The 18,277-nt window shown below is 47.6% G+C and overlaps 1 protein-coding gene across 1 annotated transcript in view; it reads right to left on the minus strand.

Moving 5' to 3' along the window:
- LOC137326802 (nesprin-2-like) overlaps positions 1-18,277 on the minus strand; it is a 130,122-nt gene that overhangs the window by 48,937 nt on the left and 62,908 nt on the right. The window contains exons 11-15 of the mRNA XM_067992196.1: positions 11,813-11,971; positions 11,424-11,632; positions 6,135-10,521; positions 5,158-5,306; positions 3,987-4,107 (exon numbers count right to left, since the gene is read on the minus strand). Coding sequence (XP_067848297.1) covers positions 3,987-4,107; positions 5,158-5,306; positions 6,135-10,521; positions 11,424-11,632; positions 11,813-11,971 — 5,025 coding nt within the window. The remainder of the gene's footprint in view (positions 1-3,986; positions 4,108-5,157; positions 5,307-6,134; positions 10,522-11,423; positions 11,633-11,812; positions 11,972-18,277) is intronic.

The raw sequence follows: 18,277 nt of genomic DNA on the forward strand, positions 1-18,277 counted from the left end.
TCTCCCCTCAAACTGTGGGACTCCTCCCCTCCCTCAGTCTCCCCTCAAACTGTGGGTCTCCTCCCCTCCCTCAGTCTCCCCTCAAACTGTGGGACTCCTCCCCTCCCTCAGTCTCCCCTCAAACTGTGGGACTCCTCCCCTCCCTCAGTCTCCCCTCAAACTGTGGGTCTCCTCGCCTCCCTCAGTCTCCCCTCAAACTGTGGGACTCCTCCCCTCCCTCAGTCTCCCCTCAAACTGTGGGACTCCTCCTCTCCCTCAGTCTCCCCTCAAACTGTGGGACTCCTCCCCTCCCTCAGTCTCCCCTCAAACTGTGGGACTCCTCCCCTCCCTCAGTCTCCCCTCAAACTGTGGGACTCCTCCCCTCCCTCAGTCTCCCCTCAAACTGTGGGACTCCTCCTCTCCCTCAGTCTCCCCTCAAACTGTGGGACTCCTCCCCTCCCTCAGTCTCCCCTCAAACTGTGGGACTCCTCCCCTCCCTCAGTCTCCCCTCAAACTGTGGGACTCCTCCCCTCCCTCAGTCTCCCCTCAAACTGTGGGACTCCTCCCCTCCCTCAGTCTCCCCTCAAACTGTGGGACTCCTCCCCTCCCTCAGTTTCCCACGTTTCTCTCCCCCAAAAGGCTGTGGATGCTGGGGATCAATTGAAAATTTCAAGACTGAGATCGATGGATTTTTGTTGGGTGGGGGTATCATGGGTAGGGGTATGGTGGAGACAAGGCAGGTAAGTGGAGTGAAGATACAGATCAGCCATGATCTAATTGAATTGCGCACAGGCTCGAGGGGCCGAATGGCCTCCTCCTGTTCCTATGTTCTTGGCCCTACTCCAAATTCTTTTTAGAACCGACACAAACAGGGACAGATTGATGCTGGGAGAATGATGTGGAAGATGCAGGAGACAGAAGCGGGGTGTATCCCATCAATGTGAACACTATCAAAGTCTGCGTCCGTCTTCACTGTAGAGGATACAAATAACATGCCAGAAATAATTGTGAATCAAGAGGTGAAAGGGAGGGAGGAACTTAAAACATTTACAATCACCAGGGAAAGGGTTTGAAAAAATTATTAGAACTAAAAGCTGACAAGTCCCCAGGTCCTGACAGACTTCATCCGAGGGTCTTAAAAGAAGTGGCTGCAGAGATAGTAGATGCATTGGTATTAATTTTCCACAATTCCCTAGATTCTGGAAGGGTCCCATCAGATTGGAAAATAGCGAATGTAATTCCTCTATTCAAGAAAGGAGGGAGACAGAAAGCAGGAAACTACAGGCCGGTTAGTTTAACATCTGTCATAGGAAATATGCTGGAATCTATTATTAAGGAGGTTGTAGCAGGGCACTTAGAAAATCTCAATGCAATCAGGCAGAGTCAACACGGCTTTGTGAAAGGGAAATTGTGTTTGACCAATTTATTAGAGTTCTTTGAGGAAGTAACAAGCAACGTGGATAAAGGGGATCCTGTGGATGTGGTGGACTTGGATTTCCAGAAGGCTTTTGACAAGGTGCCACATCAAAGGCTACTACACAAAATAAGAGCTCACGGTGTAGGGGGTAACATATTAGTATGGATAAAGGATTGGTTAGCTAACAGGAAACAGAGAGTAGGCATAAATGGGTCATTTTCAGGTTGGCGAGATGTAACGAGTGGAGTGCCACAGGGATCAGTGCTTGGGCCTCAACTATTTACAATCTATATCAATGACTTGGATGAAGGGACCGAATGTATGGTTGCTAAATTTGCTGATGACACAAAGATAGGTAGGAAAGTAAGTTGTGAAGAGGACATAAGGAGTCTGCAAAGGGATATTGATAGGTTAAGTGAGTGGGCAAAAATTTGGCAGATGGAGAATAATGTGGGAAAATGTGAACTTGTCCACTTTGGCAGAAGGAATAGAAAAGCAGTATATTATTTAAATAGAGAGAGATTACAGAACTCTGAGGTACAGAGGGATCTGGGTGTCCTAGTACATGAATCACAAAAAGTTAGTATGCAGGTACATCAAGTGATTAGGAAGGCAAATGGAATGTTGTCATTTATTGCAAGGGGAATGGAATATAAAAGTAGAGATGTTTTGCTCCAGTTGGACAGGGCATTGGTGAGACCACATGTAGAACACTGTGTGCAGTTTTGGTCTCCTTATTTAAGAAAGGACATCATTGCTTTGGAGGCGGTTCAGAGAAGGTTCACTCGACTGATTCCTGGGATGAGGGGGTTATCTTATGAGGAAAGGTTGGACAAGTTGGGCCTGTATACACTAGAGTTTAGAAGAATGAGAGGTGATCTTATTGAAACATATAAGATCCTGAGGGGACTAGAAGGGGTAGATGCTGAGAGGATGTTTCCCCTTGTGGGAGAGACTAGAACTAGGGGGACACAGTTTAAAAATAAGGGGTCTCCCATTTAAGACGGAGATGAGGAGAATTTTTTTCTCTCAGAGGGTCGTGAGTCTGTGGAACTCCCTTCCCCAGAGAGCGGTGGAGGCAGGGTCATTGAATATTTTTAAGGCTGAGTTAGATAGATTCCTGATTAACAAGGGAGTCAAAGGTTATAGTAGGTAGACGGGAAAGTAGGGTTGAGGTCACAATCAGATCAGCCATGATCTTATCAAATGGCAGAGCAGGCTCGAGGGGCTGAATGGCCTACCCCTGCTCTTAATTCGTATGTTGGTAAGTTTGTTTGGTCTCCAGCCTCACAATCTGAACCTCTGGTTGTGAGACAGGGATTTTTACGTAGAATCTGCGTAATCAACAGACATGATTCCTGGCAAATTTAGGTAATGTGGAGAGGTTAAAGAGATTGGTCTTGGTTTCTTTGGAACAGAGGAGACTTTGATGACCTCCCATGGGAGTTTATGAAAGGAGCTGACCCAGGCCATTTGTTCACATTTAGGGCAAAGTGATCCATTATCACTCAGATCCACCCGGAATATGGTGGCCAACTCGGGTTGGACGTGCTCCTGGAGGTTTCATCACATGACCTCCCAACAGCCCCGCACGGTCAAACTGCCTTTATTTCCCATCTCCTATATTTTTATAACTAATAAGAAAATGAAAATGAAAAGAACACATTTTGTTTAATGCCCCCTATGATATTTCCCCCGGGTGTTTTGCTCCCAGCAGCTGTCCTGGAGATTAATCTTCAATTTCTGGAGGCTCCAGGACAATCCTGGAGGGTCGGCAACCCCTAGCCCAGAAACCAGGATTTTCACTGTCTCCAGGACTTCTTTCTGCAAATCCGTGATACTCAGGGGGCACGTCATAGGGTGTGGCAGCACCATGGGAACTTTTTTTTTATTCGTTCATGGGATGTGGGCGTCTCTGGTGAGGCCGGCATTTATTGCCCATCCCTAATTGCCCTTGAGAAGGTGGTGGTGAGCCGCCTTCTTGAACCGCTGCAGTCCGTGTGGTGAAGGTTCTCCCACAGTGCTGTTAGGAAGGGAGTTCCAGGATTTTGACCCAGCGATGATGAAGGAATGACGATATATTTCCAAGTCGGGATGGTGTGTGACTTGGAGGGGAATGTGCAGGTGGTGTTGTTCCCATGTACCTGCTGCTCTTGTCCTTCTAGTTGGTAGAGGTCACGGGTTTGGGAGGTGCTGTCGAAGAAGCCTTGGCGAGTTGCTGCAGTGCATCCTGTGGATGGTACACACTGCAGCCACGGTGCGCCGGTGGTGAAGGGAGTGAATGTTTAGGGTGGTGGATGGGGTGCCAATCAAGCGGGCTGCTTTGACCTGGATGGTATCGAGCTTCTTGAGTGTTGTTGAAGCTGCACTCATCCAAGCAAGTGGAGAGTATTCCATCACACTCCTGTCTTGTGCCTTGTAGATGGTGGAAAGGGACTATCGCAACGAGTCCAAACACACCGGGCAAACGTTAACAGTTAGCAACAGGAGTAACCAGTAATGCAGCCTCACCTACACCAATCAGTGATCCCATTCCCAAGGGGTTCAGTGCGAGTGGGTTTGATTTACTAAAGAGAGTCACGTTTAGTACCTGCACCTCCTGAAGCTTCTCCCTCAGGCCTGACATGGTTGGTTGGCAGTGAGGATCCGTCCTGATCAAACTTTCCATCCTCTTTAACCTCGTCTCAAATGTCTCTTTTGCTGTTTTGTATCTAAATTCAATTGAACAATAAATTTAACTTTCTCGGTAAAATATGTTCTGAATCGAATATTGTTGAAAAATGATGAAGTTAGAGAGTGAATAACAATCGCAGGAAATGTAAAATAAAGCTGCAACACACCTCGGAGCTTCTGACTAATGGCACAAACCAGCATAGGCCCACGCAATAGGATTGAATGGGAAAGGGTTTGGTCCATTGGGATTCTATACAATGGGAGTAATTGGGAAGGGTTTTATTCAAATTGGATTCTATACAATGGGAATGAATGGGAAGAGGTATGGCCCATTGGAATTCTAAACAATATGGGTGAATGGGAAGGACATTGGTCCAATGGGATTTGATAGATTGAGAATGAATGGGATGGGTTTTATTCAAATTGGATTCCATACAATGGGATGTAACACGAAGGGAGTTGGGTCTGATAGGATTCTGTGCAATGTGAGGGAATGGGAATAGTGGTGGCAAACTGGGGTTCTATACTGTGGGATGAATGGGAAGGGTTTTGGCCCATTGGGATCCTGTACAATTGGAATCAATGGGAAGGGTTTTGGTCCATTGGGGTCCTGTACAATGGAATCAATGGGAGGGGTTTTGGTCCATTGGGATCCTGTACAATGGAATCAATGGGAAGGGTTTTGGTCCATTGGGGTCCTGTACAATGGAATCAATGGGAAGGGTTTTGGTCCATTGGGGTCCTGTACAATGGAATCAATGGGAGGGGTTTTGGTCCATTGGGATCCTGTACAATTGGAATCAATGGGAAGGGTTTTGGTCCATTGGGGTCCTGTACAATGGAATCAATGGGAAGGGTTTTGGTCCATTGGGATCCTGTACAATGGAATCAATGGGAGGGGTTTTGGTCCATTGGGATCCTGTACAATTGGAATCAATGGGAGGGGTTTTGGTCCATTGGGATCCTGTACAATGGGAAGAATTTTGCTCCATTGGGATCCTGTACAATGGGAGTGAATGGGAAGGGTTTCGGTCACATTGAATGCTTCTATCTAGAATCAATCACTAGGTGTTCTGGTAAAGTGGTACCTTTTTGAAATCTCATTTACTGCGTCTAAACTGCCCTCCTTTTCTTCATCGTCTGTTGTGCTTTGATCTTCCTCCTCTTGTGTCTCCTTATCCTGTTGTTCCGTTTCACCGAGATCCACTGAGCCCAAGTTTGGAATTCCAGCCAACTTCTAAATTAGGGAAGAAAGCAACACACAGAGGGTGTTTTCAGCAGAAAAGTGAAAGCCAATCCCTGCACTAAGAAAGGCCCAAGGAGGACTGCCATCAGTTTAAAGAGAGCAAGAGGGTGATCTCGGACATTGGAGGGACGGGCCGGGAGGAAGAACTAAATAATCTTGGACCATAGCCTCGAAAGAAACATCTCCAGAGGGAACTTTGTGGAGAAATTCAACATCTGTTTAACGGGCGTAACAATGAATCTAATGGTGCGACAAATTTGGTACGTTCAACTCTCCCCTCTATCACTGCAGGTGTGGCCCAAAATCTCTCAGTGTTGGCTCAGGTCTAAACGTGGACAAAAATAACTGACAAAGTCAACTATCTCTTCTTAAACATAGGATTCAGAGATAGCTTTTGTTTATTGTACGTTGCCTGTCACGATGCCCATGGTGAGTCGATGATGATGAGTTTGTTTTTATATACAAAAAGGGGAGAAGAGACACTATGCCCCACAGAGCCATCTAGTGGCCAGAGCCTGAAATTACATCGTGACAGTTTACATAGACAAAATTGAATGGGAGATGTTGACATTGCGACTTACAATGGCAAACGTTGACTGAAAAGCGTGACCAAAAACCATGGCAACAGGAAGTGAAGTTCAAGGGCAGGAATTACCGAACCCAGGCAAGATTTAAACAAATATAGGTAGATAGATTTTACAGATGGGGGTGGGGTGAGGTGGGTGGGGGGTACTAATTTATTCTGAAGGGGCTCCCCCAAGCAAAACTTCTCTTTTTACTGCTCTAAGCGTTCGGTTAGTAAAGAACTAAAGGAGGTACCTGGTCCGTAGTCGGAGCTGATTTTCCCGAGATCTCCACCGCTAGGCCGACAGCCAAGTTACTGGCCTCCAAAGACCCCTTTACCAGCTGAGAAGCATCCAGACCAGACCACTCCATTGCAGTCAGCGGTTCCATCACCAACAGATCAGCATCACCTCGAGCTAGGCTGTCTCCCTGGCCTAGTCCACTGCGGCTCACCGCTGCCTCGTCCTCCCCATTTGAAGGGTTGTTCGCTGACCGAGCAGAACCTTTTCTTGGTTTGACAGCGCACCCTTCCTGGTCACTCCGAGGCACAAATATCCTGCGAGGCAAATTGTCTCGTCCCAGGTCATCAGCCTGGTCTTCTGCTCTTTGAGGCCCTGGTTCTGCCTCAGCAATATCCTCCCTTGCTTGCTCTTCCCAAATCAAAGACTCTTTCAGCGGTTGCCCAGACTTCTCACTATCCCGAACACCAGCCCGGTCTGGTTCATGCAGAAACACTTCTGCCCATTGAACAGGATTCTCTGTTGTTTGGGTGTCAGTCAGGCTTTCTCCACTCAGGGCCTCTTCTTCAGATAGGTAGGGGCCCTGAGCCAGGACATTTTGTGTTGCTGCTCTGCCGGCCTCTTTTTGTTCACTCACAAACATTGGCAGGTATTGAGCAGAAACCTCTCTTGTTTGGGCCTGGTGTTGCTCACTCAGAGACGCTCCCACTAACGGAGGGGGATCCTGCCTGGTTAGGCCGTAATCCTGGGCTCGTCCACTCAGGAACTGCACAGAGTTCCCTGCTGCCTGGGTCGGGACCAGGGATTGTTCCCCGACAGGTAACTGGTCAGAATTCTCTCCTGGTAGGCCATAAGCCTGATCTTTCCCAGTCAAACCTTCTTTTGCAGACTGAGCACACTCCTCTCTCACTGGACCATCTGCCTGTTCCTCCTCACTCAGCATCACTGCTGCCGATCGCACAGAATCCCCTGTTCCTGGGGTGTTGGTCTGGTTTGTTCCAGTCAGAGACACTTCTTCAGACTGAGTTAGGTCCTCACCCTGATCTTCTCCAATCAGAGACACTTCTTCAGACTGAGTTAGGTCCTCACCCTGGTCTGTTCCAGTCAGAGACACTTCTTCAGACTGAGTTAGGTCCTCACCCTGATCTTCTCCAGATAAACGCTCTTGGTTGTCAGTCTGATCTGTCTGGCCCTGATTTGCTGCTGCAAACTGAACCGAATTCTCTCCTGTTGGACTGTCGTTCTGATCATCTCCACTCAGAGGTTCTTTCGCTGCTCCAGCAGAGTCTTTCCTCACTAGGCCATCAGCCTGACCAATCTCACTCACAGGCTCTTCTGCCAGGTGTGGTGAACCCTCCCTGGGTAGGCCGTAATCCTGGGGTTGTCCACTCAGAATCACTGCCGCCAATGGGACAGAATCCTTTGTGTTCGGGCTGTCGGCCTGCTCTCTTTCCCTCAGGGACGCTGCTCTGTTTTCAGTCAATTCCACTCCAGGTGGACCAGAAGCCTGGCCTTTTCCGGCTGGAAGCTCTTCCACTGACGGAGAAATCCCCTCTCTCTCTCGGCCTTTCTGGTCTTTCCCCGTCAAACTCTCTCTTTCAGATTGGGCCGAATCTCCTCTTGTGAGGTCGTCGTCAGCAGCTTTCTGTCCAATGGGAGACTCTGATATTAACCACTCAGAATCCTCTCCTGGTAGGCCACAAGCCTGAACATCTCCTCTCGGAAACAGTCCTGACCATCGAACAGAATCCTCTGTTGTCTGGCTGTCAACCTGGTCTCCTCCAATTGGAGAGAGTTTTACTAAACGAGTGGAACCTGTGCTTGCTTGATCTTTAGTCGACTCTGTTTCACTCAGAGACACTGCTGGCAATTTCCTAGCGTCCTCTCCAGGTAGGCCGTAAGCCTGCTCTATTCCAATCAAGCACTGTTTTGTAATTTGAGCAGTATCTTGTGTTGCTGGTCCGCCGGCCTCTTTTTGTTCACTCACAAACATTGGCAGGTATTGAGCAGAAACCTCTCTTGTTTGGGCCTGGTGTTGTTCACTCAGAGACGCTCCCACTAACGGAGGGGGATCCTGCCTGGTTAGGCCGTGATCCTGGGCTCGTCCACTCAGGAACTGCACAGAGTTCCCTGCTGCCTGGGTCGGGACCAGGGATTGTTCCCCGACAGGTAACTGGTCAGAATTCTCTCCTGCTAGGCCATAAGCCTGATCTTTCCCAGTCAAACCTTCTTTTGCAGACTGAGCACACTCCTCTCTCACTGGACCATCTGCCTGTTCCTCCTCACTCAGCATCACTGCTGCCGATCGCACAGAATCCCCTGTTCCTGGGGTGTTGGTCTGGTTTGTTCCAGTCAGAGACACTTCTTCAGACTGAGTTAGGTCCTCACCCTGATCTTCTCCAATCAGAGACCCTTCTTCAGAGAGAGTTAGGTCCTCACCCTGATCTGTTCCAGTCAGAGACCCTTCTTCAGACAGAGTGAGGTCCTCACCCTGATCTTCTCCAGTCAGAGACCCTTCTTCAGACAGAGTGAGGTCCTCACCCTGATCTTCTCCAGTCAGAGACCCTTCTTCAGACTGAGTTAGGTCCTCACCCTGGTCTGTTCCAGTCAGAGACCCTTCTTCAGACTGAGTTAGGTCCTCACCCTGATCTTCTCCAGTCAGAGACCCTTCTTCAGACTGAGTTAGGTCCTCACCCTGGTCTGTTCCAGTCAGAGACCCTTCTTCAGACTGAGTTAGGTCCTCACCCTGATCTTCTCCAGTCAGAGACCCTTCTTCAGACAGAGTGAGGTCCTCACCCTGATCTTCTCCAGTCAGAGACCCTTCTTCAGACAGAGTGAGGTCCTCACCCTGATCTTCTCCAGTCAGAGACCCTTCTTCAGACTGAGTTAGGTCCTCACCCTGGTCTGTTCCAGTCAGAGACCCTTCTTCAGACTGAGTTAGGTCCTCACCCTGATCTTCTCCAGTCAGAGACCCTTCTTCAGACAGAGTGAGGTCCTCACCTTGATCTTCTCCAGTCAGAGACCCTTCTTCAGACTGAGTTAGGTCCTCACCCTGATCTTCTCCAGTCAGAGACCCTTCTTCAGACTGAGTTAGGTCCTCACCCTGATCTTCTCCAGTCAGAGACCCTTCTTCAGACTGAGTTAGGTCCTCACCCTGATCTTCTCCAGTCAGAGACCCTTCTTCAGACAGAGTGAGGTCCTCACCCTGATCTTCTCCAGTCAGAGACCCTTCTTCAGACTGAGTTAGGTCCTCACCCTGATCTTCTCCAGATAAACGCTCTTGGTTGTCAGTCTGATCTGACTGGCCCTGATTCGCTGCTGTAAACTGAACCGAATCCTGTCCTATTGGACTGTCGTTCTGATCATCTCCACTCAGAGACCCTTCTTCACACAGAGTGGAGCCTTCATCCTGGTCTTTCCCAGTCAAACACTCTTCTCCAGTCAGAGCCTCTTTGCCCATCTGAGCCGAGCCTTCAGTTCCTCGATGCTCCGCCTGCTGTTGTTCACTGAGAGCCACGGCTGGCACCTGAACAGCTTCCTCTTTTCGTCGGCCAAAGACCTGGTCTCTCCTCACTGAGCTCTCCTTCTGTAACTGAGCAGAACCTTCTCTTGCTTGGAGGGCACCCTGGTGTTGCTCTCTGGGAGGCAACAATGCCAACGGTGCAGACTCATGTCTAGCTAGGACATCACCTTGGTCTTGGCCACTCAGAGGCACTTTTGCCAAGCGAGTGTCGTCCAGCCTCGGAAATCTCGCCACCTCAATTTTTACAGTCAGGGGCTCTTTTGCTTGTTGAGCAGAATCCTTGGTTGGTAAACCAACAACTGGTCCTCTTGGAGACACTTCAACCAACTGAGCATAACTGTTCCATGCCTGGTCATCAACTTGATCCTTCCCAGTCAAAGGCTGTCTTAGCAGTGAAGCCATGTCCTCTACGCTCTGAGGCACGGAACCTGGCTGAGCAGGACACTCTCCCACCACTCCACCAAGAGGCTCTTCACCAATGGGACAGCATGTCACCGATTGAGTGGAATCCTCTCTTTCTAGCCCGTCACTCTGGACCTTCCTGGTTGGAGGCTCTTCCGCTGACTGAGCTGGACCTTCCCGTTCCAGCACATCGTTTCCAATTGCAATCAATTCTGTGCTTTGACCAGGAATCTCGCCTGGTCGCTCGCCGGCCTGAAATTTCCCGCTGGGATCTGCCACTCTAAACTCTGCAGAGTCCTCTCTTACTGGGCTGCCTGCCCCGTCTTCTTTGGTCACTGCTGATTGAGCTGAATCCTCACTTCCCAGATCATTGCCCTGGTCTTCCCCATTCAGGGACCTTCCTACCCGTTCAGCAGATCCCTCTCTTGTTCCAGCCTCGCCCTGGTCTTCCCCAGTTGGACACTCTGTCCTCAGTTCCCTGTTAATTTTACAATTGCACAGTCAGCAATCTCTGAGAACACACACCAGCAACCTCTAGCAAAGCAACAAAGGGGCATCTTAACATTGGGAGAGGAAGTCTTTGCCCATTAATGGCCCATCGAGTACGTCATCAACCTCACTTAGGACCTCACTGACCAGGCACGTACTCACAGGGTAATGAATCTTAAAGCCACTAATTAACCCCTTCCTCCCCTCCATGACTCAACGATGCTGCTCACTGACTAGGCCCCTCTCCCCACTCTCCCCCCCCCCCTCCTCCCCCCCCCGCTGATGCTCCCACAACACTGGGTCACCCCATGCTACATGGGGAAGGGGGGAAAGAACACAATTTCTCTAAGTTGTTCTGAAATGGTTTTTATGGAGTTACTAAAAGACGTGGGAGAGCATTTTACAATCAGTGCACTAACGGTCCCCACCGTCTACAAACACTGCAGTGCAATGTGTTCCTTTATACCAGGACACTAACCTGCCCTGAGATCTGCTTCGCTCTGTCGAATTGGTTTTGCTATTGGACTAGTAACCCAGACACCTGGACTAATAATCCAGAGAACGTGAGTTCAAATCCCACCATCTGAGAATTTGAATTCAGTATTTTCAAAATCTGGAAATAAAGAGCCGGTCTCAGTTAGAGTGACCATGAAGCTGTTGGATTGTCGTAAAAACCCAACTGGTTCACTAATGTCCTTTAGGGAAGGAAAACCTGCCGTCCTTACCCGGTCTGGGCCTAAACGTGACTCCAGTCCAACACCAATATGGTTGACTTTTAACTGCCCCGTGAGGTGGCCTAGCGAGTCACTGAGTTGCATCAAACCCGTTACCAGCGTTAGAGGAAGGTCCACCACCATCTCCACCAATGGAGTTTTACAGTCAGGTACTAACCCCGCCACATGTGACCCAGCCGAGTCACGGAGACGCGAGAGCCTCCTGGAGACCCTCTCCTCCAGCTCTGTCAGACGATGCTCGTTGGCTAGAAGCTGGGCCTTTGTTTTTGCATCATCTCTGTCATCGGTCCAGCTCTCGCACAGCTGCCTCATCGCTGCCAGATGTTGCTGGGCTCGAATCAAACTGCTGCCTTCACGTAAGGACATCTGGACAGAAACGTAAATACACAAAAAAAAACATTTTAGCAGTGAAGGCGACAATTTAACCGCCTCCTGTGTCTGACTCATGAGAGCTCAGCATCGGTCTCAATCAGCCCAGGGAGGGATGCATAGTCTGAGGTCACTCAGCGAGACTTCCCCACCAAGCTCAGACAAGAGTGCAAATACCTGGTGCTCCCATTCGAGAAGCTCTGCAGGACCTGACTGCAGTAAGCAGCTCTCCTTCCCCAGCTGTATCTCACACTCCTGAAAGGCCCCGTTGAATTTATTCTGTTCCATCGTAAACTTCAACATGTGCAGATGGGACCTGACCGCTGACTGGGCCATCTGAAACATAAAGGCCAAACTCAATTCAATTCATATAATTTTGTTTACATAGACTCTTACAGCAGAGAAACAGGCCATTCGGCCCCACAGGTCTATGCTGGTGTTTATGCTCCACACGAGCCTCCTCCCTCCCGACTTCATCTCACCCAATCAGCATATCCTTCTATTCCTTTCTCCCTCATGTTTATCCACCTTCCCCTTAAATGCATCTATAATGGGGTACGGTAGCACAGTGGTTATGTTACTGGACTAGTAATATAGAGGCCCAGACTAATAATCTGGAGTCATGAGTTCAAATCCCACCATGGCAGCTAGGGAATTTAAATTCAATTAATTAAATGAATAAATAACTGGAATTTTAAAAAACTAGTATCAGTAATGGTGGCCATGAAACTACTGGATTGTCATAAAGACCCATCTGGTTCACTAATGTCCTTTAGTGGAAGGAAACCTGCCGTCCTTACCCGGTCTGGGCCTATATGTGACTCCAGACCCACAGCAATGTGGTTGATTCTTAATCGCCCTCTGAAATGGCCGAGCAAGCCACTCAGTTGTTCAATGAAGGCGGCTCACCACCACCTTCTCAAGGGCAATTAGGGATGGACAATAAATGCTGGCCTCGCCAGCGACGCCCACATCCCATGAACGAATAAAAAAAAACCTATTTGCCTCAACTGCTCCTTGTGGGAGCGAGTTCCACATTCTCACCACTCTCTGGGTAAAGAAGTTTCTCCTGAATTCCTTATTGGATTTATTAGTGACTATCTTATATTTATGGCCCCTAGTTTGGGATCCTGCCTCGAATAGAAACATCTTCTCTATGTCTACACTATCAAACCCTTCCATAATTTTAAAGACCTATATCAGTTCACGCCTCAGTCTTCTAGTGGGCTGCCCCAGGGATCGGTGCTTGGGCCTCAGCTATTTACAATCTATATCAATGATTTAGGTGAAGGGACCGAGTGTAATGTATCCAAGTCTGCTGGCGATACAAAGCTAGGTGGGAAAGTAAGCTGTGAGGAGGACACAAAGAGTCTGCAAAGGGATATAGACAGGTTAAGTTGAGTGGGCAAGAAGGTGGGAGATGGAGTATAATGTGGGGAAATGTGAGGTTATTCACTTTGATAGGAAAAATAGAAAAGCAAAATATTTTTTAAAAGGTGAGAGACTAAGAAATGTCAGTCGTCAGGTGGATTTGGGTGTCCTTGTACACGAATCACAGAAAGTTAACATGCAGGTACAGCGAGCAATTAGGAAGGCAAATGGTATGTTGGCCTTTATTGCAAGGGGGGTTGGAGTATAAGAGTAAGGAGGTCTTGCTGCAATTATATGGGACTCTGATGAGACCACACCTGGAGTACTGTGTACAGTTTTGGTCTCCTTACCTAAGGAAGGATATACTTGCCTTAGAGGCGGTGCAACAAAGGTTCACCAGATTGATTCCTGGGATGAGAGGGTTGTCCTATGAGGAGAGATTGAGTAGAATGGGCCTATACTCTCTGGAGTTTAGAAGAATGAGAGGTGATCTCATTGAAACGTATAAGATTCTTGGAGGACTTGACAGGGTAGATGCTGAGAGGCTGTTTCCCCTGGCTGGAGAGTCTAGAACCAGGGGTCACAGTCTCAGGATAAGGGGTCAGCCATTTAGGACCGAGATGAGGAAAAGTTCTTCACCCAGAGGGTTGTGAATCTTTGAAACCCCAGAGAGCTGTGTCGTTGTTGAGTCGTTGAGTATATTCTAGACTGCGATCGATAGATTTTTGGACACTAAGGGAATCAAGGGATATGGGGATAGGGCGGGAAAGTGGATTTGAGATAGAAGATCAGCCATGATCTTACTGAATGGCAGAGAAGGCTCGAGGGGCCGTATGGCCTATTCATGCTCCTATTTCTTATGTTCTTATGTTCTCGTGTCTATAGAAATGAGCCCCAACCTGTTCAGTCTTTCCTGGTAGCTATAACCTCTCCGGTCTGGTATCATCTGAGTAAATATTTTTTTGTACCTTCTCCAATGCCGCTATAGAAACATAGAAAATAGGTGCAGGAGTAGGCCATTTGGCCCTTCGAGTCTTCTCCATCATTCAATATGATCATGGTTGATCCTCTATCTCTGGTGACCATGTGTGCAGGAAGTGTGTCCAGCTGCAGCTACTGGCTAACCATATTTCGGAGCTGGAGCTGCGGGTGGATTCACTGTGGAGCATCCGTGATGCTGAGACTATTGTGGATAGCACGTTCAGTGAGGTGGTCACACCGCAGGTAAAGATTACGCAGGCAGAAAGGAAATGGGTGACCGCCAGGCAGAGTAAAAAGACTAGGCAGGTAGAGCAGGAGTCCCCTGGGGCCATCTCCCTCTCAAACAGATATTCTGCTTTGGATACTGTTGGGGGAGATGGCTTATCAGGGGAAAGCAGCAAGAGCCAGGTCCGGGGCACCACGGGTGGCTCTGCTGCACAGGAGGGGAGGAAGAAGAGTAGCAGGGCTATAGTGATAGGGGATTCCATTGTAAGGGGAACAGATAGGCGTTTCTGCGGCCGCAAACGTGACTCCAGGATGGTATGTTGCCTCCCTGGTGCTAGGGTCAAGGATGTCACGGAGCGGCTGCAGGGCATTCTGGAGGGGGAGGGTGAACAGTCAGTAGTCGTGGTCCATATCGGTACCAACGACATAGGTTAAAAAAGGGATGAGGTCCTCCAAGGTGAATTTAAGGAGTTAGGAGATAAATTAAAAAGCAGGACTTCAAAGGTAGTGATCTCAGGATTACTACCAGTGCCACGTGCTAGTGAGTATAGGAACAGGAGAATAGACAGGATGAATGCGTGGCTGCAGGGATGGTGTAGGAGGGAGGGATTTAGATTCCTGGGACATTGGGACCAGCTCTGAGGAAGGTGGGACCTGTACAAGCGGGACGGGTTACACCCGAGCAGGACCGGGACCAATGTCCTCGCGGGGGTGTTTACTAGTGCTGTTGGAGAAGGTTTAAACTAGAGTGGCAGGGGGATGGGAACCTGAGCGGGGAGTCAGAAGGGAGTAAAGTTGAGAGCAGCAAGAGAGGGGAAGACCCAGGGAAAATTTACAATCCAAATAGTACAAACAGTTGTTCAAGAACAAGTGAAAGGGAAAAGCGTAGAGCAGCAGAAAGAAAGTGTACTTTAGACACTACAGATGAAGTGAAAACTAGAAGGTGTAAAGCGATTAACCCAGCATCAAAGCTGAGGGTCAGGCTAGGGTGTGTGGCCCAACTAAGAGTTCTATATACAAACGCACGGAGTATAAGGAATAAATTAAATGAACTACAGGTTCAAATTCAAATTGGAGGGTATGACATGATAGCTATTACTGAGACATGGCTGCAGGATGGTCAGGATTGGGAACTAAATATACCAGGTTCTAAGGTCTACAGGAGAGATAGGGAAAATGGAAGAGGGGGAGGAGTAGCCTTAATGATTAGAGATGAAATCACTTCAGTGATAAAGGAGGATATAACGAGAGGTAAGCAGCCAACAGAGACCTTATGGGTTGAATTGAGAAATAGGAAAGGATCTAAGACTATAGTGGGAGTTGTGTATAGGACCCCTGGCAGTAGCTCTGAAGTGCTAGATTGTATATGTGCAGAGATTAGACAAGCGTGTAACAAAGGCATAGTGATCTTAATGGGGGACTTTAACCTTCACATAGAATGGGAAAAGCAGACTAGCAACTGTCAGAAAGGTAGTGAATTTCTTGAGTGTGTCCGGGATAGTTTTCTACAGCAGTATGTCCTAGAGGCAACAAGGGGGCAAGCCATACTAGATTTAGTAATGAGTAATGAACCAGATTTAGTTAACGGCTTAACTGTGCGTGAACATCTATCCAATAGTGATCATAAGATGATCGAGTTCAATGTTGTGTTTGAAAGGGAAAAAAGTGAATCAGCTGCTAAGATTCTAGATTTGGGTAAGGCCGACTTCAATGGGATGAGACAGAGACTGTCCACAGTAAACTGGGCAAATCTGTTAATGGGTAAAACGACTGATGATCAGTGGGAAATGTTTAAAGAAACATTTAACGTGATACAGAATCGGTTTATACCCCTGAGGGGCAAGAACTCTACATGCCAAAAAAAACAGCCATGGACAAGTAAAGAGGTAAGGGACAGTATAAGACTTAAGGAAAGGGCATACAAAAAGGCAAAAAATGGCACAGATCCTGGCGAATGGGAAAGATACAAAGATCAACAAAGGGTCACAAAACAGATAGTAAGAGCTACAAAAAGAGAGTATGAAAAGAAACTCACAAGGGATATCAAAACCAATACGAAGAACTTTTATAGTTATATTAGGAAAAAGAGGGTGGTCAGGAGCAGTGTTGGCCCCTTAAAAACTGAAAGTGCGGATATTGTTATTGACAATGGGGAAATGGCGGACATGTTGAACAATTACTTTGCGTCAGTATTTACAGCAGAAAAAGAGAATAGCATGCTGGAAATCCCAAGAAAACTTATATTGAATCGGGGACAGGAACTCGATAAAATTAACATAAGTAAAGCAACAGTAATGAAGAAAATAATAGCACTAAAGAGTGACAAATCCCCAGGACCAAATGGTTTCCATCCCAGGGTTTTAAAGGAAGTCGGTGAGCACATTGCGGACGCCCTAACTATAATCTTTCAAAGTTCTCTACATTCAGGAACTGTCCCTCTAGATTGGAAAATTGCACATGTCACTCCGCTTTTTAAGAAAGGAGAGAGAGGGAAACTGGGGAATTATAGACCAGTTAGCCTAACATCTGTTGTGAGGAAAATGCTGGAGTCTATAATTAAGGATAGGGTGACTGAACACCTCAAGAATTTTCAGTTAATCAGAGAGAGCCAGCATGGATTTGTGAAAGGTAGGTCGTGCCAGACAAACCTGATTGAATTTTTTGAAGAGGTGACTAAAGTAGTGGACAGGGGAATGTCAATGGATGTTATTTATATGGACTTCCAGAAGGCATTTGATAAGAGAGACTGTTAGCTAAGTTAGAAGCCCATGGAATCGAGGGAAAAGTACGGACTTAGTTAGGAAGTTGGCTGAGCGAAAGGCGACAGAGAGTAGGGATAATGCGTAAGTACTCACATTGGCAGGATGTGACTAGTGGAGTCCCGCAGGGATCTGTCTTGGGGCCTCAATTATTCACAATATTTATTAACGACTTAGATGAAGGCATAGAAAGTCTCATATCTAAGTTTGCCGATGACACAAAGATTGGTGGCATTGTAAGCAGTGTAGATGAAAACATAAAATTACAAAGCGATATTGATAGATTAGGTGAATGGGCAAAACTGTGACAAATGGAATTCAATGTAGACAAATGTGAGGTCATCCACTTTGGATCAAAAAAGGATAGAACAGGGTACTTTCTAAATGGTAAAAAGTTAAAAACAGTGGATGTCCAAAGGGACCTAGGGGTTCAGGTACATAGATCATTGAAGTGTCATGAACAGGTGCAGAAAATAATCAAGAAGGCTAATGGAATGCTGGCCTTTATATCTAGAGGACTAGAGTACAAGGGGGCAGAAGTTATGCTGCAGCTATACAAAACCCTGGTTAGACCGCACCTGGAGCACTGTGAGCAGTTCTGGGCACCGCACCTTCGGAAGGACATATTGGCCTTGGAGGGAGTGCAGCGTAGGTTTACTAGAATGATACCCGGACTTCAAGGGTTAAGTTACGAGGAGAGATTACACAAATTGGGGTTGTATTCTCCACAGTTTCGAAGGTTAAGAGGTGATCTGATTGAAGTTTATCAGATATTAAGGGGAATGGATAGGGTGGATAGAGAGAAACTATTTCCGCTGGTTGGGGATTCCAGGAGTAGGGGGCACAGTCTAAAAATTAGAGCCAGACCTTTCAGGAGTGAGATTAGAAAACATTTCTACACACAAAGGGTGGTCTTCCGCAAACGGCAATTGATACTAGCTCAATTGCTAAATTTAAATGTGAGATAGATAGCTTTTTGGCAACCAAAGGTATTAAGGGATATGGGCCAAAGGCAGGTATATGGAGTTAGATCACAGATCAGCCATGATCTTATCAAATGGCGGAGCAGGCACGAGGGGCTGAATGGCCGACTCCTGTTCCTATGTTCCTATGATCCTAATACCATATTCCCGCTCTCTCCCCATACCCCTTGATGCCTTTTGTGTCTAGAAATCTATCTATCTCCTTCTTAAATATATTCAGTGACTTGGCCTCCACAGCCTTCTGTGGTAGAGAATTCCACAGGTTCACCACCCTCTGAGTGAAGAAATTTCTCCTCATCTCAGTCCTAAATGTCCTACCCCGT

This window comes from Heptranchias perlo, chromosome 10, assembly GCF_035084215.1.
Source record: "Heptranchias perlo isolate sHepPer1 chromosome 10, sHepPer1.hap1, whole genome shotgun sequence".
In the NCBI taxonomy this organism is placed as follows: domain Eukaryota; kingdom Metazoa; phylum Chordata; class Chondrichthyes; order Hexanchiformes; family Hexanchidae; genus Heptranchias; species Heptranchias perlo.